Below are 21,502 nucleotides of genomic sequence, written 5' to 3' on the forward strand. Positions count from 1 at the left end.
GGTTCAGCTGGCCAGCCTGCGGCCCCACGCAGGCTGAGCCAAGAGAGGAGGCCACCCAGCAGGGGCCCCACCAACCACGCACCGTCCAGCACCGTGAAGGTGAGCTGCAGGTGCAGCCCCGCCTCGGGGTTGCTGTTCTCGGGGGTGACCACGACGCTGACCGAGGCCCGGGGCTGGATGACGGCGGAGCCGGCGGGGACGCGCTGGCCCTGGGCGGCCTGGTCCGAGTTGTTGGGCACCTTCACGGTGATGGCACGCTCTGAGGCCAGCTGCCTGATGGGGATCTGGGCGCCGGCCTGCGTCTGGAAGGCCATGGAGGCCACCTTGGTGGAGACGGTGTAGTTGCTGATGTAGCCGAAGGGGAAGGGGTTGGAGTCCACGAGCAGGATGAGCTGCACCACGTCGCTGAGGTTGGGCAGGGCAGCGCTGAAGGCCTCGGGGATGGAGAAGTGACAGCCGGGGCCTGGGGCGTCGCCCTGGCACAGCAGGCTTCGCGGGTCTGAGCGCTTGCCTTGCGCCAGGATCTCCTCCCCGGCCAGCGTCAGGGGCTCCTCGTTGAGCACGCGGGAGCGCGTGAGGATGCCCACGAGGGCGGACGAGAGCTGGTAGGCCCTGGACGCCACCAGCAGCGAGGGTGGCTCCGCCCCCAGCTCCGAGGGCTGTGGGCCCTGCACGTCCGAGCTGGCCACATGGATGAGGTCGCCTGTGGGAGGGAGAGGTTGGGGGGAGGCAAGTGAGGGGAGGGGTGGTGGGAGCGGTCAGGGGAGAGGAGGGGGCAGAGGTTGGAGGGGAGCAAAGGTCAGAGGGGCGCGGCAGGGCAGAGGGTGGCAGGGGCGGCGCACCTGTGATGTTGAGGATGCTGTCTGCGATGGCGGTGGGCGTCCCCGCGCCCGTGGCGGTCTCTGCCTGCAGGATGCGCATCATGTCCTCCAGCCTGTGCAGCGTCTTCTTTAGGCACGAGCGGCACACAAGCTCCCGGCTGGACACCTGCAGGGCGCCCGCACGTGTCCAGCCGGCTGGCCAGGCCAGTGGGGCTTTCCCGCTCACCCCGCCCCTAGGGCAGCGTCTGCAGGGGCCTCCCCGCCTCTGCAGGCCAATCCGAAGCACCCTTCCGCTGCGTTCTGCAGAATCCACACTGAACACACCTCCGTCCCCAGCCTCTCTCCCGGGAGCCCCTCGGTGACCCTTCCCCACACACAGGCCAAGTTCAAGGTAACGTGGCCCCACTGGCCATCCCGGTCCCTCACACGGCCAAGCCCAGCGCAGAGACCCTGCACTGCCCTCCTGAGGCCTCCTGGCACGCTGCCCGCATCAGGACGGAGCCCAGCCCAGCCTGGCCGCTGACTCCCGGGCAACAGGGTGGGGACCACAGGCCCGGGGAGGACAGCGTCTCTGCGTCCGCCGCCCCCACCTGGTGCTCCGCGTGCCCAGAGCCCCGGGGGCCACCCTGGGGGGCACACAGCCGTGCAGGCTTGGCTGGGAAGGGAGCTCTCAGGGCATGGGGGGGCCAGGCTGCTGCAGGGCTGGTCTGTCCTACCGTGCACTGGGCCAGCGCAGCCGCCACCTGCTGGATGTCGTCCACCGTGTTGACCCGCAGGGACACCAGCGTCTCTGTGATGTTCTTGCGTATCTGGGCGCGCAGCTCCTGCCTGGGGTCTGGCTCCACCAGCACGGGCAGGGTCTGCTCATACTGTGGGCACAGGGCTGTCAGTGGGCAGCGCCGGCCCAGCACCGGCAAAGGGGGCTTCCCAGGACCTGTGGGGGGGCCGCCTGGCACAGGGGGTCTCACCCACCTCGTTGAGCACGGCGATGAGGGCCAGTGAGTACTCCATGACGTGCTGGGGGTCAGCCTGCCGCAGCAGCCCCGGCAGCGTGCTCCCCGCCAGGCTATGCAGCCAGCCCGTGAGGTCTGGGGGGCCGTCAGCGGGGTCCCCAGGGGGGTCTGGCAGGGTGATGGTCAGAGACCTGGGGGCAGAGGTGAGGCATGAGCGAGGCGTGAGTGGGGCGTGAGTGGGGCGTGAGTGGGGCGTGAGCGGGGCTGGGCCCTCCCCCGCCCCCGGCCGGCTGGCCGGCTCCGTGGACTCACCTGTTCAGGGCGACCACGGCAGCCCCCAGCTGGTCCTGTACCAGCACAGCCAGGCCCACCACGAAGTGGGGCGCGAAGCCGGGCGGCAGCACAGCCCCGTAGGAGGCGAGGCTGCCCTTGTAGACGCAGAACTCCTCGCAGTGGCCCTGGCGGCAGCGCCGCAGCTGCAGGACGTATACCAGCGGCGCACCCGTGTCCTCCGCGTCCTGCCAGCCTGTGGGCCCAGAGCGTCAGCGGGGTCCCCGCCCGCCCCGCCCGCCCCGCTCGCCCCGCGGCCAGCCATACTCACCTGCGCACTCGAAGTGCAGCTTGGTGGTGAGCGCGCGCACGTCCTCCAGTGGGAAGAGGCGGCAGGAGCCGCCCCGCGGCGGGCGGTTGGGTGCCAGGCGGATGGAGGCGCAGCCCTGCTCCTGGCCCAAGCGGCCCAGCACGGTCAGCGTGAAGGTGTAGCCCTCGCCGTCGCGCAGCACGCCCTGCCGCACCACCAGCCGCATGCCCGCACTGCCCGTGGACGTGGTCGTCGCGTCCAGCACCAGCGTCTCGTTGCTGAAGCTGCGTGCAGCCCACAGCTGGGGGGGGCATGGAGACCACGGTGCTCGGGGGAGGGTCTCCCGCAGGGCCCCCCAGCGCCCCCGGCCCCTTCCCACTCACCCCTCGCTCCGAGCCCCCATCGCAGTTGTCACAGCGGCCCTCCAGGTACACGTAGGAGCTGCGGCTCACCGCATACACCGCCTGCGCCTTGCAGGACACGCACTCCAGGGACACAATGGGCAGCCGGCCGCTGCGGACCAGCACCTGGAAGCCGGCAGGGTGAGGGGCCTGCCACCCTGGGTGGGGCTCTGCTCCCAACGCCAGACCCTCCCGTCTGCCTGTGTGGAGGGCAGCAGCAGACCCGCGGGGGAGCAAGGCTGCCAGCCCTGTCATGCCCAGTTCTCCTGTGCCCCCGCCCCTGCCAGCCCCACCTGCCAAGACTCCTCTCAGGCCAGCCCTCACCCAGGACTCTGTGGTTTTGTGACTCCCAGGCGGGGGGAGGGGATTCGAGGAGCACAGACCACAAGGGCTTATTTTCTGCAGCCCCCAGGGCCCCCAACACATGTGTAAACACAAGCGGACGGAGGAGCAGAGGCGGGAAGGTGTGAGCGAGTGCGCACGTCCATGTGGGGACAACAGTGAGTCAGGTGTGGCTCCGTCTGAGCCCCCCGCTGCTGTGCACGCTGGGAGGTCCCCGGCACACAGCCCCAGATGGCACCTCTGGGCAGGACCCCCGCCAGGCAGAGGCCTGGCACCCCCCGGCACAGGGGACGCACCCCATCCCGGGCACCAGCAGGGCCTGGTGTGCTGGCTCCCATCACAGTCGGCGGGGTGCCGTGCCCAGGGAGGGAGCACACGCCACACAGGCAAGGCCAGGCCTCCCCATTTCGAGAGGGGCTCCCACGCGCGGGGAGGGGACAGCCTAAGGCTGTGCCTCGAGGCTTCCTGCACCACTACAGCCTTTCTGGAGGAAAGCCAAGCCGAGGGCTGTCTCGTTAAACAAAAACAGCATCAAGAGGAGTGATGACCCAAGACCAATGGCTTCTAGGAGCCCCAAAACGTAAAGAGACCCCTTAAAAACAGGAGCTGGGTGCTGCATGGGCTCCGCCTAGCCATCCGCGCCTGTCTGGGGGCCAGGGGCTCCCTGGGGCTGGGCCGCGGCAGCACCCACCGTCTGGCTGGTGACCTCCTCTTTGCGGCCGGCCTTCCACACGGTCAGGTTGAAGGTGTACTCCACGCCAGCGCGCAGGCGCTCCCGAGGGATGGTGACCACGCTGCTCCCGCGGGGCCCAAAGTTCAGCGCGCACCCACCAGTCTCACTCTGCAGCCCATAACAGGGAGGGGTGGGGGTGAGACCCCAGAGACGCTCTGGCCCCCGGCAGCTAGGAAGACCCCCCACCCCCGCAGGGGTCCAGCCCCCACCCCGGGCACACACAGACGCCCCGAGCGGGGCGAGGAGGATGCACGCCCCACGTGGCTGACCTGCGTCGCGGACACGCAGGCCCAGTGGAAGCTGAGCGGCGTCTGGTCGCCGTCCTCCAGGTTGGGGTCGTAGGACTTGCTCCCGTCCAGCACCAGGTCCTGGGAGTCGGACCACACGCGGGAGGAGCCGCCCTCCACGATGGGCACCAGGCGCTCGGCGGCCACCGTCACGTTGGCCTGGATGCTGCGGGCCAGCGGCGTGTCCCCGAACGACACCAGGAACACAAAGCAGTAGTGGCCCACAGGCAGCGCGAGCCGCGGCAGCACCAGCTGGGGCCGGCTCACGTCCACCCCGGGCAGCGCCACCCGCGCCGCGCGCCCGGGCCGCTGGCAGCTGGCCGCGCGGTACACCTCCCAGCGGTACTCGGTCTGGTAGCTGACGCAGTCCCGCAGGTCCACGTGGGCCTCCAGGTAGTTGCGCTGGGAGCGCCGCATGAGCACCTGCGGGGGCAGGGCCACGTCCACCGCGGGCTCCCTGCAGGCCAGCACGTGCACGGTGACCGTGGCCTGCGCCACGAAGAAGCTCACCAGGTTGGAGGCGTTCACCTGCACGCGGTAGTCCCCGGGCTGCAGGTAGGAGTGCGCCGCCCAGGGCACCTCCGTGTCCTCCACTGGGGCCCCATCCCCGAAGTCCCAGCGGTAGGTCACGCGCCGGGCGCTGGGGCTGGTGGCCGCCTCGAAGTGGGCGGAGCGGTTGGCGAAGCAGCGGGGGCCACGCAGCGCCACATGTTGGATGGCATCCTGCACCTCCACCCGCAGCGTGCAGTTCACGCCGCCCAGCTCGTTGAAGGCGCGCACGTGGATCTCCAGCAGCCCCGCAGCCACGGGGGTGTAGGTGACGTCACGGCCCGACAGGATGACCAGCGAGTCCCCCTGCACCTTCTGCAGCGAGAAGTACCAGGCGTAGGCGACGCGGGAGCCCCGCTGCACACGGGCGCTGAAGTTCCGCTCGGCGCCTGTGGCGATGGCCAACCCGCAGCAGTCGGGCACCTGCAGCCCACCCACGGCCTCCAGCACCGAGATGCGCACCTGGGCCTGCGCCCGGCTCACGCGGTTCTCGGCGTGCACGCTCACCGTGTAGTCCCCGACTCGGGGGAAGCTGCGGGAGAAGTGGGGCGCAGGCAGCACCTCGAGGCCGCCCCCGCCGACCTGCAGGAGGAAGCGGACGGCCGAGCCGGCGGCCAGCAAGATCTGAAAGTGCACCGGCTGCCCGGGCTCCACCACCTTCCTGCTGGCCCAGAGCACCAGGCCCACGACGGGCTCCTGTACGGTGAGGTTGTGTGTGGCCACCACCCAGCTGACCGCGTTGGAGGCGTTGAGCTGGACCGAGACCAGGCCGGCGTCGGAGAGGACCACAGTGATGTGCTGGCCCTGCCTGCTGCCACCCGGCACAGCCCAGCGCCAGTTCACGTCGGTGCCTGCGGCCAGCTGCCCCCAGAAGGGCACCGTGGAACCGGCCACCACAAAGCCGCCGTCAAGTTCCCTGGCCTGGATGCTGAGGCCGCTGACGGGCACCTGCACGACCACCTCCACGCTGGCGTTGGCTGAGCCCAGCTGGTTCTTGGCCATGACTGTGACTGGGCGCAGGCCGGGGCTGGGGAAGCTGAGGGTGGTGGACGGCTCCGGGGTCTCCCAGCGTGGCCCCTCCTCCAGGGACCAGCTGTAAGTGACGCCGCTGCCCCCAGCCAGCTCGGCCCAGAGGGCGATGGTCGTGTTGACGGCAGCTGGGTTCGGGGAGGCGGTGACGGCCAGCCACCCTACTGGCTCCATGAAGTCCACCGTGCAGTTGGCTGAGGCGCTGCCCAGCATGTTGGTGGCCCGCAGCTGGACGTGGTAGGTGCCGGCCTCGAGCACGGTGAGTGAGAAGGCTTTGCCGCTGCCGGCCAGGGCGGGGCCGCTGTCGCGCTGAGCGGCCCAGCTATAGGAGATGTTGGTGCCGTCCCGCACCGCGGCCTGCAGCTGCAGCGTGCGGTTGGTGGGGAAGCAGCAGCCGCAGCCCACCACCTGCAGCCCCTCGATGTGCTGCAGGACGTAGACAAAGATGCTGTCCTGGGCGGCGCCCACCTCGTTCTCGGCCGTGACGATGATGTTGAAGGTGCCCACGGAGCGGAAGGTGTAAGAGATGGTGGGGCCCCCGGGGATGGGCGTGCAGCGGTCACAGAGGACCCAGGAGTAGCGCACGTCGCTGCCAGCCTCCAGCGCCGTGCTGAAGCTCACGCTGCCGTTGAGGGGCAGCACCGTGCGGCTGGCGTTCACGCTGAGCCCCCGCACACGCCGCTGCACCGTCACGTTCAGCCGGGCCTCCCCCCGGCTCACCTCGTTCCAGCCGGCCACCCGGACTTGGAAGCAGCCCGTGCTGCCGTAGGCATGGGTGACCGCGGGGCCCTGCAGCCGCCCGCCGTCCCCCAGCTCCCACAGGTAGCTGGCGGGGCGCCCGTGGCCCACGGCGGAGAACAGGTAGGGCTGCTGCAGCTCCAGAGAGTGGGAGCTGTTGACCCTGATGCCCGTGACCTCCACGGGCTCCTGCACCTCCACCAGCGCCGAGTCGTTGGCGGCCGAGATGTTGTTGGCTGCGGTGACTGTCACCAGGTAGGAGCCCACGAGCCGGTAGGTGAACGTGGCCTCAGGGCCCCCGATGCGGGCGGCGGCATCCTCGGAGCCGAAGTCCCAGGTGTAGCGGTAGGGGAAGGGGGGCCAGGCGTGGGCCGCCAGGCGGGCCTCGTCCCCAAGCCGCACGAACTGCCTCTCGGGCCACAGGGTGACGTTGCCCAGCTCGGGCTCCACGCAGACGCTGCTGAAGTAGTGTGCTCTGTTCACGCGGCTCGCCAGCACCAGCGCCAGTGGGAAAGTGCCGCTGCGCGTGAAGTTGTGCGTCACGGTCGGGTCCCCCCGGATGCTGATGTTGGATGAGCCGTCTCCGAAGGTCCAGTCAAAGACATAGTGGGCAGGGTCCCCGGTGACATGGGCCGTGAGCCGGGCGTGCGGCTGGGAGGCGATGCAGGCCACCGGCTCGATCCACAGCACCTCCAGGACGAAGACGTGCACAGGCAGGCTGTGGGCCAGGCGGCCGGCGGGGCTGGATGCGCCCACCGTCACCGTGCAGTTCTGCGCCCGCCGGTACACGTGCTCCACCGTGGACTCGGGGCCCGTGAGCACTGTGCCATCCCCCATGTCGAAAGTCCACGTGACATTGTCACCGGAATCCAGGGCAGCGCTGACCACCACGGGCGCACCCTGCTCCACGGCGGGGCTCAGGCTCACCGTCAGGCCGCGGAGCTCCTCAAAGACGCGCACGCTGACGGCCGCCGCCACGTGGCTCACGGTGTTGTTGATCTCCAGGCGGACACGGTACGTGCCCCTCGAGGCGAACGTGTGGTTGACCTCTGGCTGGGGCTGGCTGACAGCTGGGGAGCCATCCCCGAAGTCCCACGTGTAGAGGACACCGCCCGGTGATGGAAGCGGGCGCGGGAAGAAGGTGACGGGCCAGCCAGCCACCAGGACCTGGCTGCCCACGGCCACAGCCACGGCCGGCAGGGCGGCACGCACGCTGACAGGCACCCGCTGCGTCAGGTTCTCAAAGGCGGTGGACACGAGCAGGGTCAGGTTGTATTCACCTGGTGGACAGGCCCCGAGTGGGGATGTGGCTGAGCCAGGGCTGCCACCTGGCTTGCAAAACCCCTCCCGACCCCGGGCTGTGGGCGGGGCCACGGGGCAAACAGGGCCCCGGTGGACTGTGAACACAGACACCCCTGGGCCTGCATGCTCGCCACACGAGGCGAGGCAGAAAGAGGTGAAGGGCGACTCAGGTGCAAACGCCCTTGGGTGACGGGGTGGGTGCACAGCCGGGATCATGGGGCTGTTCATACTTCCATGCGAGGCTTCTAGGACTTCAGAAACGACTTACAAGGATCTACCCTTCTCCGCCAGAAAAGGCTCAGGGGAGGGGACGGGAGGGATGGAAGGGGTCTGTTTCTGGTCAGCAAACTCGCATCTCAGGTCTCTGAGGACCAATCTCCCCTCACCTCCCTTCTTCACCCTAGTAGGGGCCCCAGGCCATCAGCCCCGGCTGCATTCTGGAGGCAGGACCCCAGGACCTCCCCCCAGGAAAGCGCTGCCCCAGGGCAGAGCACGCCCGAGCTGCAGGCCATGAGGGCGGGAGGCGGCCCTCACCTGGGACGGGGTAGGTGTGCGAGGTGTTGTGCTCCACCAGCACCTGGGCCACCGTGGGGTCTGGGACCTCGAAGGACTCGTCGTACGGAGGCTTGAACTGGCCGACCGCCTGCTCCCCATCCCCGAAGGTCCACCTGCCGGAGGCAGGGAGCAGCAGTGAGCAGCCTGAGGAGGCCGGGAGGGCCCGCCGCACCCCTGCAGCGCCCACTGGCCCGGCTGCAGCCCCCTTCCTGGGAACCACCGCCCTGCTGCGGCCCCTCCAAAAGGGCTCGTGTCCCCAGCACGTCCTGGCAGGGAGGTGGAGGCTGGGGGAGATGCCGCACTCACAGGAAGGCCACCTCTACGGCCGAGTCCACCAGCACGTGGGCGGCCAGCGCCAGCGTGGCGTTGGGGGCCAGCACGGAAGGCACCGCGGACACCTGCAGGCCCCGCATCCGGTGCATTGGCTCCACGGTGACGTTGAAGTGCGCGCTGACGCTGCTCACATGGTTGGAGGCTGTCAGCTGTGGACACAGGCGGCAGTGAGCAGGCTGCCCGCTAGCCGCGAGGTGGTGTAGACAGAGCCCCCCACTCACCCACAGCCGCCACGGGGTCCTCAGAAGCAGAGCGGAGCAGAAAGCATAGGTTAGCGGCGCACAGCTCCGCCCCGCCCCGCCCTGCGCCCCGCCCCACCCTGCGACCCGCCCCCGTGCCTGAGAACCCCGCCCACCGAGAGCTTGAAGACCGCTGCGCTCTGGTAGATGACGTTGAAGACCACGTTGTGGAAGGTCAGGGACTGTTTGTCGTCAATGGTCCAGCGGAAGACCACGTCTGAGCCGGCCTCCACCACGGGACTGTACCTCTGCAGAAGGGCACCATGTGAGATGGCCATGACCTGCCCCAGGCCAGGGTTCCTGGGGGATGGACGCTGCCCCTAGCTCAGGCCCACCCGCCTAGACAAAGCTGTCTGTGGGGTTCCCTTTCGGCCACGGAGGTCACACCATGCAAGGCTGAGCCCAGGCCTGGCCACACACAGACCTCTCTGTACCTCGGAGGCCCAGCGCCCACAACCAGAAGCCACCCACCATGGCCTGCGCCCCCATCCCGGGCTCCCACTCGGGAGGCACGTGTGTCCCCATGGGCCTCGTGGTTCTGAACGCTCCCCAGTGTCACCTAACAGACAGGTGTAAGCAGGGAAGACGGGACGCAACTGCACAACGGCCCATGTGCAAGATGGGAACCCAGAGAACGGGCACGGCCCCTCCTGCAGCGGCCCTGACAGCAGCCTGGTGGTGGTGCGTCCCAGCCTTAGAAAGGGCTCGCTTCGCCCGGTGAGACCCCAGTGGGGGTCTCAAAACACACCCAGAAACAGGGCGGTCAGAGGCAGGTGAAGAGCTCAATAGCTGCGTTTTCAGATCAACTCTTCCGGAGCTGACTCTCTCGTCACTCGGGGATTGACGAGCCATCTGCACGCAGGGCTGCCTGCCCCGCCAGAGCCTGCCCAGAGCCCGACACCCAGCCCAGTGTCCCAGCGGCCAGGCGCGCTCTGGGCTGGGAATGGGCGGCCCTCCGCAGGGAGCTGCATCTTGGGGAGGTGGGGACCCCACTCACCACCAGGACGCCCTGCAGCACACGGGCCTCAGGGCTGGGCATGGCACGGAGCCCGCGGATGGGCTCCTCCGCTGTCACCAGCAGGCTGAGGTTGGCCCGGCCGGCCCCGTTCTCCACCACCACCTCCACCTCGTGCTCGCCCTCACGGAGCCCCGGCAGCGTCAGCACTGAGAACAGGCTGCCGTTGGCCGCCTCCGCACAGCCGGGCGCCAGGGCGGCCACAGCGGCTGGGCAGGCAGCCTCGAAGGGCGCACTGGCATTGCCCCCGGGCCAGCGGGCCATGGCGGTGGCGTTGGCACCAGAGTCCACCTGCAGCACTAGAGCCGAGCCGCTGGTGGGCACGTAGAGGCGGCCGTCCTGGGGGGCTGGGTAGATGGCCTGAAGCCCAGCCACTGGGGACAGGACGTTGAAGCTGCAGGTCAGGTTGTGCCTGGACACACCGTTGCCCACCGTGGCCCTGACCTCGTAGCGCCCTGGCCGCCGCAGCCCCGGGTTGGGGCCCAGGCCCAGGCCCAGCAGAGGGGTGAGCCGCTCCGTGGCAGCCAGCAACCGCAGGGCGCAGGCGGGGCCAGCCGGGGCCGCCTCCAGCTGGGCAGGCAGGCGGGCAAGCCAGGCCGAGGCGTTGGCGGAGAAGTATGGGGTCTCGGAGCCCGGGAAGCCCAGCGTCGGGGGGCAGTGCAGGAGGGCGCCCGGCCCCGCATCGTGCTGCAAGCTGACGAGGTCGCCAGGGAGCAGGGTGACGTCCTGGCTGTGGAAGGGGACCTGTGGGAGAGGGCAGCGGGGCTGGGTCGCATCCTCAACACGGGAGGCGGCACTGAGTCACTCCCCACGGGGGCCTCCGCGTTCCTGGGTCACTTGGGGTACCCGGCTTCCCAAGGCCCTCCGAGGCGCTCAGGGCAGGGGTGGATGGGACACAGGGCAGAGAGGATGCAGGAGGGGTGGGCTGCGTGGACAGGAGCGGGGCCTCTGCTGGACACTGGCCAGTGCAAGAAGGCAAGTGCAAAGGCCCTGGGGTGGGGGCAGCGGCGGGCAGCAGGGGAGTGGACAGCTTGGCTGGAGGGTCTGCATTCGGTGTGTGTGACGGGAAGCTGGGACCTCGGGGGTGGAGGGAGGCAGGAAGCAGGGGCCAGAGGCACGCACCGAGTACTGGGCGGGGGGGCCCGCAGGCATGGAGAAGAGGAACTCTTTCCAGAGCGCGTAAGAGACCCCAGGGAGGCCCGGCCCTGGTGTGGATCCGTTGGCACAGGCCCCAGGGTGGCAAGGGGTGTCCAGAGGCAGGCAGATGTTGACTTGGGGGCACAGGGGCCCTTCTGGTGTGCACGCAGGGGCCAGCTCAGTCCTGTTTTCCAGGGACCGACCCTGGGGCTCGCTGCTGTTTTCCAGGGCCCCTACAAGGAAAGGAGGGGTGTCGGGGGCCCCGTGTGCTCACAGACCACAGGGACACCCTGCTAGGAGACGAGGTCCTGCCGGGCAGTGTCCCCGGCCCCCAGCGCCACTCCTCGCCCCCTCCGACCCCAGCCCCAGCCAGCTCCCCTCCAGAGCCGTCCTTGGCACGCCCAGCATGGACTGGCTTCTCCAGGTGCCTCTGTCCACCTTGAACCTGGAGACCAGCCCAGTGGACAACAGACCAACGAGATGTAACAGGGCAGAGAGGCCACTCAGGCCCCCGAGTCCCGCTGCCCGGATGGGGCCCCACCTGCTCCGCGGCCCGCCCGGAACACCTGCAGCCGCAGCTGGGCGGGCCGGCCCAGCTCCTGCGTCGCGAACTCGGCAGCGGTGAGGAAGACTTCGCGGCTCGGGCTCAGGCCGGGAAACACCATCACCTGGCCGGGCAGGGGGCTGCTCAGCTCCGCAGGCCCTGGCCCTCAGCCTGGCCCCACCCTGACACCCGAACACCCGCCAGTCAGAGGGGAGGAGCCCCCCATTGGCCCCTTCTCACACAGTGGGAGACCACGTTGCTCAGGAGAAAAACATCAGGTCAAAACCATCTCTGAGCAACAGGAATCCCACCTTCATTTGTAAAAAATGCCCCCAAATGAAGAGAGAAGGCTCAGGAGATTCAGGGCTCTCCCAGGTGCCAGCCAGGGTGCTCCTCTCCTCTGCCCTGCGGTGGGTTTTCTGAATTCTCCCTACTGGACACAGGATGTTAACAAGGCCCAGAAAAAGGCTTCATGGGGTTTTTGTGGAGGGATCGTCTTGCTTTTCAAGCTTTTTATCACCTATTTGGCCGCGCCGGGTCTCCACTGGGCACGTGGGATCGATCCTTCTTGGGGCGTGCAGCATCTAGTTCCCCCGCCAGGGAGCAAACCTGGTCCCCCGCACTGGGAGCCCCAGCCACTGGACCCCCAGGGCAGTCCCAGTCCACTTGCTTTTTAAAGGGACCCAGGGCAGCCAGGGCAAGGAGCCTGAAGGGCCCGCCTACCTCGACAGGCTCCTGGGGTGCCAGGAGGGCCTCCTGCTGTTCCAGAGGGCTCAAGGGACCCTGCAGGTCCCCACTGGGCGCTCCCACGAGAAAGTTCTCTGTGTCCCACACGGGGCCTGGGGTGCAAGCGTGCAATGAGATGCTGGGCCCAGGCGGGAGGAGAGTGTTGGGGGCCCAGGGGTTGAGGGACCTGGGACTGAGCCACCCAGCAGCAGGCCCTGGCTCCCTCCACCGGCTACCCCCGGTGCGGGCCCAGTCCAGGATAGAGGACACTCAGCAAACACGTGACGAACGCTGACCCGGGCGCCGGGAGTAGCTGTGCTGGCCAGGGGGGGAGGACTCCGGGGTGACCAGGGGACCCTGTGTGCCTGGGGAGCTTCCTGGCCAGGGCAGCAGGCGCTCCCACCCGCCCGCCCCGGGCCCCGCGCACCTCCAGGCCGCAGCTCACAGACGTAGCTGTGAGGTGCTGAGCACAGGTCCGTGTTGCACTGCCCGGCGGGCCCCAGGCGCACGCAGCGCTCGGCCGTGGCGGGGTGCGGCTCCCCAGGCAGCCAGTTCTGGCAGCTCTCCAGGCTGAAGGCGCCGCCCTGGGGTGCGGGGCCCGCTGCTGCCCCCTCCACGGCTGAGAAGCCGATCCACACGTCCAGGCTCCTGTGGCAGACAGCGAAGGGCCGGCGCTCGGGGGCTCCCCAGGGATGAACACCCGCCTCGCAGCAGCCCATCAGGGACTCTGCCTCTACCCCCACTTCCAGACGGGGACACTGAGGCTCAGAGACTGGACCTGGCAAGTGGGGCCTAGGCCAGCACCCGCCCAGCCCCATCCCATGGGGCCGGGGTCCAGCTGAGACTCGCTCGGGGCTCTGCCTCACTCTGGGCCTGGCCACAGGACCCACATGCATCCTGAGAAGAGGCTCCAGGGAAGGCCTGTGGGCACCAAGACACCCATACACCAGCCCCCAAATGGGCCAGCCCCACAGCTCTGCAAGCAGAGACCCTCCTGGAGGCAGGACGTGGGGACAGGCGCCGGGGTCAGAGCTGGGCCCCGGGGTGAGTTACTACCCGGGAACCCTGGGACCCAGGGACCCAGGGCAAGGGCTGTGCCCGCTCTGGGCCTCAATCTTCCCTCAGGACACGGGACGTTCAGGGGGACCGACAGTCCATCAGCCCCTTCCCACAGGGACCCAGGGGAGCAGAGGGCCAGCCTCCACCCCATCCCACCCCTGGCCACAGCAGGCGCTGAGGGCTACCCCTGGTGAGCACTGCAGAGCAGAGACCCCCAGGCCTGGACTGCCAGAACGCCCAAGAGGCTCCTGGGGTGCGGGCGGCACTGACCACGGACTGCCCAGCAAAGTCACACTGGACCTGCCCTGCCCTCTGCAGGAGGGGCCCAGCTCGGGCAGACAGGGAGAACACAGGGCTGGGTTGGGGGCAACTCCCACAGCAGGCACCCCTGTGGCCACAGCTGCATCAGGAGAGCCGACAGGAGCGGCTGCCCATGGGCACAACACGGCTGCTGCCCAGAGCCCGCCGGCCGGCCAGATGCAGCCCCTGCAAATGCCCCGCACCCAGCAGGCACCTGGTGACGCGGGAGACCAGGAAGCGCTGCACGGCGGGGCTGTCCACCATGGCCAGGGCGGCCCCGGCCCAGGCCCGGCACTGCTCCTGTGCCTGAGCCCAGGACGCCTTCTCTGCCTGCAGGCGGTAGCAGTGCCCGTTGCCGGGGAAGATCTCCGTGTCCGAGGGGCAGAGCGGGTGCACCACTGAGGGCAGAGGGCAGAGACGGGCGTCAGCGCGTGCCCGGCCCAGGCGGCCCACCCACCCGACGCAGCCAGGGTGGGCCCCACCTTGGACTGGCTCCTCGCCCAGGGCCGTGATGCTGTAGGTGGCCTCCAGGCCCGAGCCGCCACGGTTTCGGACGCCGAGCTGCAGGGTCTCATTGCTGTGCACCGAGGCCACACAGACGAGCTCCAGGGCAGCGGGGGCGGCCTCCACCCACACCTCCGCCCCCAGCCGGGCAGAGCCCGCCCCCAGGGCCAGCACGGCCGTCACAGGGTAGCGGCCAGGCAGCACATAGCGGTGAGTGGCGTCCGGGCCCGCGACGTCCACCTCCGGGGAGCCGTCACCGAAGTCCCAGTGCGTGGAGCTGACCGGCAGCGAGGCGGTGATGTGGAAGGCTGCGGGCTGGCCAGAGGCCAGGGGTCCTCGGGGCCCCAGCAGGGCGGCCCCCGGGGAGGCAGGGAAGATGTGCTGGAGGAGGCTGGGCCCCCGGCAGGCGGGAGCGGGGGGCAGGGAGGGGCCAGAGCAGGAGGGCAGGCAGGCAGAGGAGGTGTTAGGGGGCCGGGCCGCCCCGCACAGGCACTGGCCCTGCTCCGAGAGGGCTGCGAGGGTCTGGCCGGCCGCGAAGCAGAGGGCGCCACAGGCCTCGGGGGCCAGCGGGCCCTCGGGGGCAGCCGAGAAGGCCACCAGCGCCACGGCGCCCGAGCTGTCGTCAGGGACACAAGCGACATACTCCTCACCTGCAAGGGCGGGCAGGCCGGTCCCGAGGGTGCACCCCCACCCCACCCCATCCCAGATTGCATCACCTCTGACCCCGCGCACACTGTCCCCCAGGTCAGAGGGCTCTCCCGACCCCTCCCCAGTCAGTAACTCCCCCCCGCAACCCGAGAGGGCCTACAGGGGTCCCGTCTGGCCACTCAGTCGCGCTGCCCAGTACACTCACTGCAGGCTCCGTCCAGCAGCGCTCCGCTGAGCAGTGGCTGGCCAGCCAGGGGGTCGGGCCCGGCGCACGTGGCCGCCTCGGGCCGCACCACGCGGACCTGCTGCCCCTCCACCCAGCGCGGCAGCCAGGCCAGACCACAGTCACACTCGAGCGGGTTCCCGCCCAGGTTTCTGCAGGGGACGGGGCAGGCTCAGTGGGCAGTGCGAGGCCCCTGGGTCCAGCCACCCACAGCTGCCAAAACCAGTGACACTTACATTTCACTTAAATTAAATAAATTAGCAAATATTCCTTCTTCTAACGTAGAAATCTTGTTGTTGCTTATGTCCCTGTAAGAAAGGAGGGGTTCAACGTGGTTTGACGTGAGCCACCTGCAGCGTGGAAGCTTGTAGCCGCCCCTGGGGGACACTCACAGCTCTGTCAGCGCTGAGAGGTTCGCCAGGAGCCCGAAGTCCAGCGCCCGGAGCAGGTTGTGGGAGACGTCCCTGCAGAGCGCGGCAGACAGAGGTCAGCGCGGGGCGGCCCAGATGCCCTCTGCCCGCGGCCGCCCACCCAGAGCTGTTTGCCCAGGTCAGCGTTGCTGCCCACCTGGGAAACCCGAGGCAGGAGGAGCTGGCCCCTAGCACTGCATCCATGCCCTCCCCCACCCCTCCTGCCCAGCAGGGTCGGATGCATCATGGGGGGCAGGCTTCACCCCTCCACACAGGGTTCAGATAACACGGAGCAGCCCAGGGGTCTCCAGGGCCGGGCACCCTCATGCTGCAGCTGGGGGGTGGGGGGCGTCCTGAGACGCAGTGGGGCACAGACCAGACCGGGGGGAGGGACCCTGGCGGAGGACCCTGTAGCACAGCAACAGTGACAGCCCGTGATGACCCTCCGGGGTCAGGGCACTGCATAGAGCTGGACTCCCATAAACCCAGGCACTCAAGGTCAACAGAACCGTGTCAGAGAACCAACCCCAGCACAATCACAGGCGAAGAATCAGAGGTTCCCAAAGCAGAAACTATGAGCAGAAGGAAAATCTCAAAAGCCAGAAGATACAGCTGTGTAAAAAGACACGCAACATCCACACAGTATCTCGGAAAACCAACTGCCAGCAGGGAAAAGCACTAGCAATGAAGACGACGCATTGTTGTTCAGTCTCTCGGTCACGTCTGACTCTGCGACCCCACGGACTGCCGCACGCCAGGCCTCCCTGTCCATCACCATCTCCTGGAGCTTTCTCAAACCCATGTCCACTGAGCCGGTGACGCCATAAGGCTCATAACTCATATGCTGTTAACAAACCATCAAGAAAGCAAGCTACTCCAGGAAAGAAAAAAAAAGGCCAGAGATGAAAATAGGACAAGAAATACAAACGTCACAGATGCACAGGAAAACGCCCAGTCTCGCAACAACTGGAGAAACACCAGGAGAACGGCACAACAGCCCTCTGACCTCCACCACCCGCAGCGCGGGCGACGTGGTGCCACCTGCGACGACGCGACCCCAGCCCCCCGCGAGTCCTTCTGGGGACACGCTCCAGCCACCGGTGCCACCTCCCCGCCCGGCCTGGAGGTGGAGGCCGGTCGCCCCACGGGTCCAGCTCCTGGGATGGGGACACCAGTCTCCACATGGGCACGGCCTGGGCCTCCCGCCCTCTGAGCCTCTGGCCATCCGGGTGTCACACTGGCCCTGATGCCCCAGAATGCCGCTCGCCAGCCCTGCCCTCCCAGTGATGACCGCCAGCCTCCCCCCCACCACAGCCCAGTCCAGACCCCCACCCCAGGTGCCCCCCAGCCCTGCTGTCCCAGCTCCCGCGGCAGCTGGGGGTGTCCTGAGCCCAGCTCCATCACCCCACCCAGCCCACGCACAGTGGAGCTTAGTAAGAACTGGCTGGCATGGAGACAAGGTCCTCTTGGGAGTCGAGGCCCTGAGTGCAGCCCGCACCCAAAGGACAAGCCTCAGGCGGTGCTGGGGTACCTAGGGCCACCCCTCACCCCCTGCTCACGACGTCCAGGAATGAGGGTAGGAAGCGACCCCCACCCTGGTCCCTGACCGCTGCTCCTTCTGGAGACTGACTATCTACGCAGGGCCTTGCGGCCACCTCTACTCAGAGACTGGCTGTGCACCAAGGGCTGGGAGTCAGGTCTCAGCCGGGCTGCCCACGTGATCCTGGCTCCCAACACAGCCTGGGGGGCTTCTGACCTTCATGTCACCAGCTGGCCTGCAAGTGACCGACGAAGGGAGCTCCCGTCCCCCTCAGGCCCCACCAAGGGGGTGAGGGAAGGCAGACTGGATGCACTCCGCTAACCCCTGGGAGCCAGGTCTTGCCCTCGGCATCGTGGGCAGCCATCAGGAGATTGGGCGCTGAGCGGACGGCACGTGGACATGATGTGCTCCGCCGATGCTGGCTGCAGCCTGCCTGGAGATGCGACGGGAGCTGGTGGCCGGGGCAGCTCAAGGGCCCCAAGCCGCGGCGGTGGGAGAGAGAGGGGTGAGATGCTCCCACGCACGTGTGGCCCGGCTGCAGCCGCCCAGGCCTGAACGAGCCCCCGGCCTGCTCATCACCATGTTAAGCTGCTGAAGTTAGCGCCAAGCCTCCAGCCTGCTGCTGAGGACGAGCTGGATGCCACTGCATGATCACCGAACCCTGGATTCTTAATGGCTGGTGAAGATTTCAGAGGCAGATTCTGAGTTTATCCTGTTGATCTGTCCCACAAAGCTACCAGGAGGAGTCGCTACCCAGAGGATCGCCAGAGCACGCCGGGCTCTCACCGGACGGCCTGGGGAAGGCTCCCCAGCACCGCTGACACCACTGATGGAAGTGGCGTCCATCATAAAGAGCTGGGAACAGTCACATCTACTTTAAAAAACAGGGAGACATAGTGCCTCCCACACCAATGCACACAAGCCCACACCAAGCTGCTGGGGCTCCCAGGCCGTCCCCAGGGTGGAAGAGACAGGCCGGGAGACCAGGGGACGCAGCCAGACTCCACCCGACGTTAAGTTCAGTGCCCCGGGGTCGGGGGGCGGGGCAGGCCATGAGAAACTTCAGCAAGACCCACGCGGGGGCTGAAGGGGGCACAGCTGTGGAGCCCAAGCCTCCGGGGTGGGGCTGCAGGAGCCTCACCCCCCGGCCGTCAGAGGACCCCAAGGTGGGCCTCGGGGACAGTGGGGCTTGAGGGGGCGTGCAGGCCTGAGGCCCCTACCCAGGGGCACCAGGGACGGCGCCCCCACCAGGGCCTCGAGCGGAAGAGAAAGGAGGACCAGCCCTGCAGTGTTTTTCCACATCCCGTTTTCTGGAAAATCCATCATTAGTGGCAGCTCCTGGGAGCCATCTGTGGTTGGCTCCTGATCACCATGGTGCCAGAAAACCAGGGCGGGAGGGGGCAGGGCGACTCTGGTAGCCCCGCCACTCGGCCAGCACCACCCCCAGGACGCCGCCCTGGCCCCACTGCCCCACCGCCTGGCTCAGTCCTCCACCCAGCCCTGCCCAGCTGCCCCCAGGAGGCTCCCCGACCCCTGCCCGAGGGGCAGGGCCACACGCTCCCCGCCCCAGGGAGCCCCTCGCCGGGACTCCCCTGGGCCTGCCCAGGGCCCAGGTGCAGAAAAAGACCCTGCAGGCTGAAGGCAGGCCCAGGACAGAGCCGCCTGGGAGCGTGCGGAAGGGTTAACGGGGCTAGCTGGGGGGGCTGGGGGGCCGGGCAGAGGGGACCCTGGGGGCGGACTCTGCTGGAGTCTCACAGCTCTGAACGGCCACCTCTCCACATCTCCGTCTGCTTTTGTCGCCACCGTTCTCGGGGACCGCCAAGGCTGCTGAGGGCCGCCCCCACCCCGCTCCAGCCCCTCGGGTTTCCTCTGCGCCCTGCCCCCACTTGGTTCCCCGTCTTACCAAGTCGGGGTGGGGAACATGGCCAGCCCAGGGAGCCACCCACAGGAGCCCAGCAGGGCGGCTGGCCAAACGCCATGGTGGGCAGCCATCCCCACGGGGAGGAGAGCATGCACCCGAGAGGGCTGGGCCACACGGGGTCAACCCTCTGGGTCATCTGGACCTCCCGGGGCCAGGCCAGCAACTTCCGGGGACCCCAAGGTGGGAGGGGAAGGGGGGACCTGCGGCCCACACACCCACACTAGCACAAGACATGTCAGCTCCCTGGGCACCAGGGACCAGGCTAGGAGGCTGGCCCCCGACTGCCCACAGCCCTGGACTGAGACGGGGGTGTCCTCACACACGACCCCTCCCCTTCTGTTCCCTCTTTATTTATGTATGTATTTATTTGGCTGCATCAGACTCTTCATGGCGGCATGCGGGCTTAGCTGCCCCGCCGCATGTGGGATCTCAGCTTCCCCGCCGCATGTGGGATCTCAGCTTCCCCGCCAGGGATCGAACCTGCGTCCCCTGCACTGGAAGGAGGCTTCTTAACGACCATGCTGTTCCCTCTCCTGACCCGAGACAGGCAGGGGTGTTGGGGAGGAAGACCCCTGTTCGACCCCCAGGCCCCAGCCTTCCCCTCCTCCCCCCAGCTCCCAGCAGTCACTGCAGAGCCCCGTCTGCCCCGCCCACACCCTGAGGCAGGCCCAATTCCCCCATCTGTCTCCCGAGTCAGACACCCAGCCTCCCGGGGGAGTGTGTCCTTCCCAACCTGAACTCTCCTGCTGTAGCAGGAGCTGGGAGTGGGGGATCCCTGCTTCCACCAGCCGGAGGGGCCCGGGGGAAAGCACTGAGCCCCCCCTCCACTGGACCCAGCCCCTGCCTCCAGCCCCAGGCCTTGCAGAGGGGAGAGGATGTCTCAGGGCCCAGTGGAGAGATGGGGCGGGCCGTGGGGCAATGCTGAGAGGGAAGAGGTGTCCGAGGCGGAGCCCAAGGACAGGGCCCTTCCTGAGCCCGGGTGGCTGCAAGGACATCGCCTCCTAGAGATGGGGACTTGGAGGGACCCGCCCTGCCGCCCCCGGCAGCCTCAGTTTCCCCCTCAGCCCAAGCAGGGAGTTGGGGGCGGGTGCCCACTCCCCAGTCCAGATGCCCAGCGGGGTCTGGGGGCCAGCCGGAGCCCCCAAGGAAACATCTGCACATTCCAGACATGTGTGGTCAGCAGTGGAGACGGGCGCCAGGCCCCAGCCCACACCCCACCCTATAGCGCTGGCCGCCACGCTGGAAACAAGGCTGGGGAGCGGGCCCTGGAGGAGCGGCCTGCACGTTACGTAACCGCGTGGCGGGCCAGCAGCCACCTCCCCCGGCGGGCCAGGACACCCCCGCCCCCACCGCCCCATCCTCTCTGCGGCAGCCCCAGGGCTCCGGGGAAACAGGGACCCCCACCACATCCCCTCGGGAGCCAGGCCCAGGCGGAAGGGGCAAGAGGCCACAGGCCAGCCCCAGGCCCCTGGGACCCCGCAGGCAGGTCCAGACCCGGTGCCCCCACCCGACGCGGCGGTAACGGCTCCCTTTGGCAGCGGGACGGGGTGGGTCAGTCTGAGTCTGGTAACCTCGCTCTGTCTTCATGCACTTCTATTTATGGTGAGCAAGGCTGGCTTCCAGGGCCGGAAATGATGTTTAAATTAATGAATTCAAGTTTTGGGGAGAGAGCTGATCTGAAGAAAAACACGCAGAGGGTGAGAGGCAGGCGAGGGGCCCGGGGGGCCTGGCTGGAGCTGCCCACCCCCATCTGGCTCCTGACGAGGCCGGGGGACCAGAGAGGGGGGGTCCAGGCCTCTAACAGGGGAGAGGCCGCAGGAGCCCCAGGCATCCGTCTCGGGCGTCAGACAGGAGGGGCCTCGTCTCCAGGGCACGTGGAGGGGCTCCCCGCAGGGCGTGGCCAGCCCGCGGCTCAGCTGTCAGCGGGACGAGGCCCAGGCGTCCAGTGTGGGGCTGCCCACCTGGGAAGGCCCTGAACCCACAGGCCGCGGCGGGGAAGGGAGCCCCGAGGAGGGGCCTCCTCAGGGCAGCCCACCCAGAAGCGGCCTCCATCAGGGCACTAACCAGGCCAGGATGGGGCCCCCCCAGCTGGGGACTGAGGGCCATGCTTCAGTCCCCGGGGTCGACCCCGCCTGGTGAGGGGCAGGCACGTCGGCCCAGGCGGCAGGCAGTTTTGTTGCCCAGGGGGCTCCAAGGCTCGGCCTGTGGGCATGGGGTCTGAGTGCCTGGCAAGGGCCAGGCTGGCCTCTGCCGCAGGGCATGGCCCTTTCCAGGGCGGCCCTGCAGGACCCCAGGGTGGACTCCAGGGCTCAGAACTGGGGACACGCTCTGCCCGGCCCGGGCCCGTGGGTGCCTCAGGGGGAGAAGGCCCCCAAACGCAGCCCCCCCCCAACTCGGCCTGGGCACGGCCGGGCCCCTCGGCACAAACAGCTGCCAAGCCATGAGGAGCGAGGTGTTCCGGGAAGAAAGGACACGTGTGAGCCGCATTTTCCAGCGAGACTGCCGGCACCCGGCCTGCCGGTCAGCCCAGCGCCGGGCCGGCCGGCTGCCACCCCAGACGGCGCGGCAGGAGCGGGCTGTTTTCAGTCCAGCGCTCGGCAGGCTGGGCCCGGC

The 21,502-nt window shown here is 68.5% G+C and overlaps 1 protein-coding gene across 5 annotated transcripts in view; it reads right to left on the minus strand.

The window, feature by feature from the left end:
* The window catches only part of PKD1 (polycystin 1, transient receptor potential channel interacting), a 39,163-nt gene that overhangs the window by 11,083 nt on the left and 6,578 nt on the right, over nucleotides 1–21,502 (minus strand). For all 5 annotated transcript variants that reach the window (XM_043915926.1, XM_043915925.1, XM_043915923.1 and 2 more), the window contains exons 2-23: nucleotides 15,411–15,482; nucleotides 15,255–15,326; nucleotides 15,001–15,170; nucleotides 14,126–14,797; nucleotides 13,858–14,041; nucleotides 12,712–12,932; nucleotides 12,282–12,397; nucleotides 11,556–11,682; nucleotides 11,000–11,247; nucleotides 9,860–10,621; nucleotides 8,979–9,110; nucleotides 8,597–8,772; nucleotides 8,270–8,403; nucleotides 4,100–7,713; nucleotides 3,789–3,938; nucleotides 2,738–2,881; nucleotides 2,376–2,655; nucleotides 2,087–2,300; nucleotides 1,794–1,965; nucleotides 1,538–1,690; nucleotides 843–987; nucleotides 83–703 (exon numbers count right to left, since the gene is read on the minus strand). In XM_043915926.1, the coding sequence (XP_043771861.1) occupies nucleotides 83–703; nucleotides 843–987; nucleotides 1,538–1,690; nucleotides 1,794–1,965; nucleotides 2,087–2,300; nucleotides 2,376–2,655; nucleotides 2,738–2,881; nucleotides 3,789–3,938; nucleotides 4,100–7,713; nucleotides 8,270–8,403; nucleotides 8,597–8,772; nucleotides 8,979–9,110; nucleotides 9,860–10,621; nucleotides 11,000–11,247; nucleotides 11,556–11,682; nucleotides 12,282–12,397; nucleotides 12,712–12,932; nucleotides 13,858–14,041; nucleotides 14,126–14,797; nucleotides 15,001–15,170; nucleotides 15,255–15,326; nucleotides 15,411–15,482 (8,579 nt within the window). The remainder of the gene's footprint in view (nucleotides 1–82; nucleotides 704–842; nucleotides 988–1,537; nucleotides 1,691–1,793; nucleotides 1,966–2,086; nucleotides 2,301–2,375; nucleotides 2,656–2,737; nucleotides 2,882–3,788; nucleotides 3,939–4,099; nucleotides 7,714–8,269; nucleotides 8,404–8,596; nucleotides 8,773–8,978; nucleotides 9,111–9,859; nucleotides 10,622–10,999; nucleotides 11,248–11,555; nucleotides 11,683–12,281; nucleotides 12,398–12,711; nucleotides 12,933–13,857; nucleotides 14,042–14,125; nucleotides 14,798–15,000; nucleotides 15,171–15,254; nucleotides 15,327–15,410; nucleotides 15,483–21,502) is intronic.

Source organism: Cervus elaphus, chromosome 10 (assembly GCF_910594005.1).
Source record: "Cervus elaphus chromosome 10, mCerEla1.1, whole genome shotgun sequence".
NCBI lineage: Eukaryota > Metazoa > Chordata > Mammalia > Artiodactyla > Cervidae > Cervus > Cervus elaphus.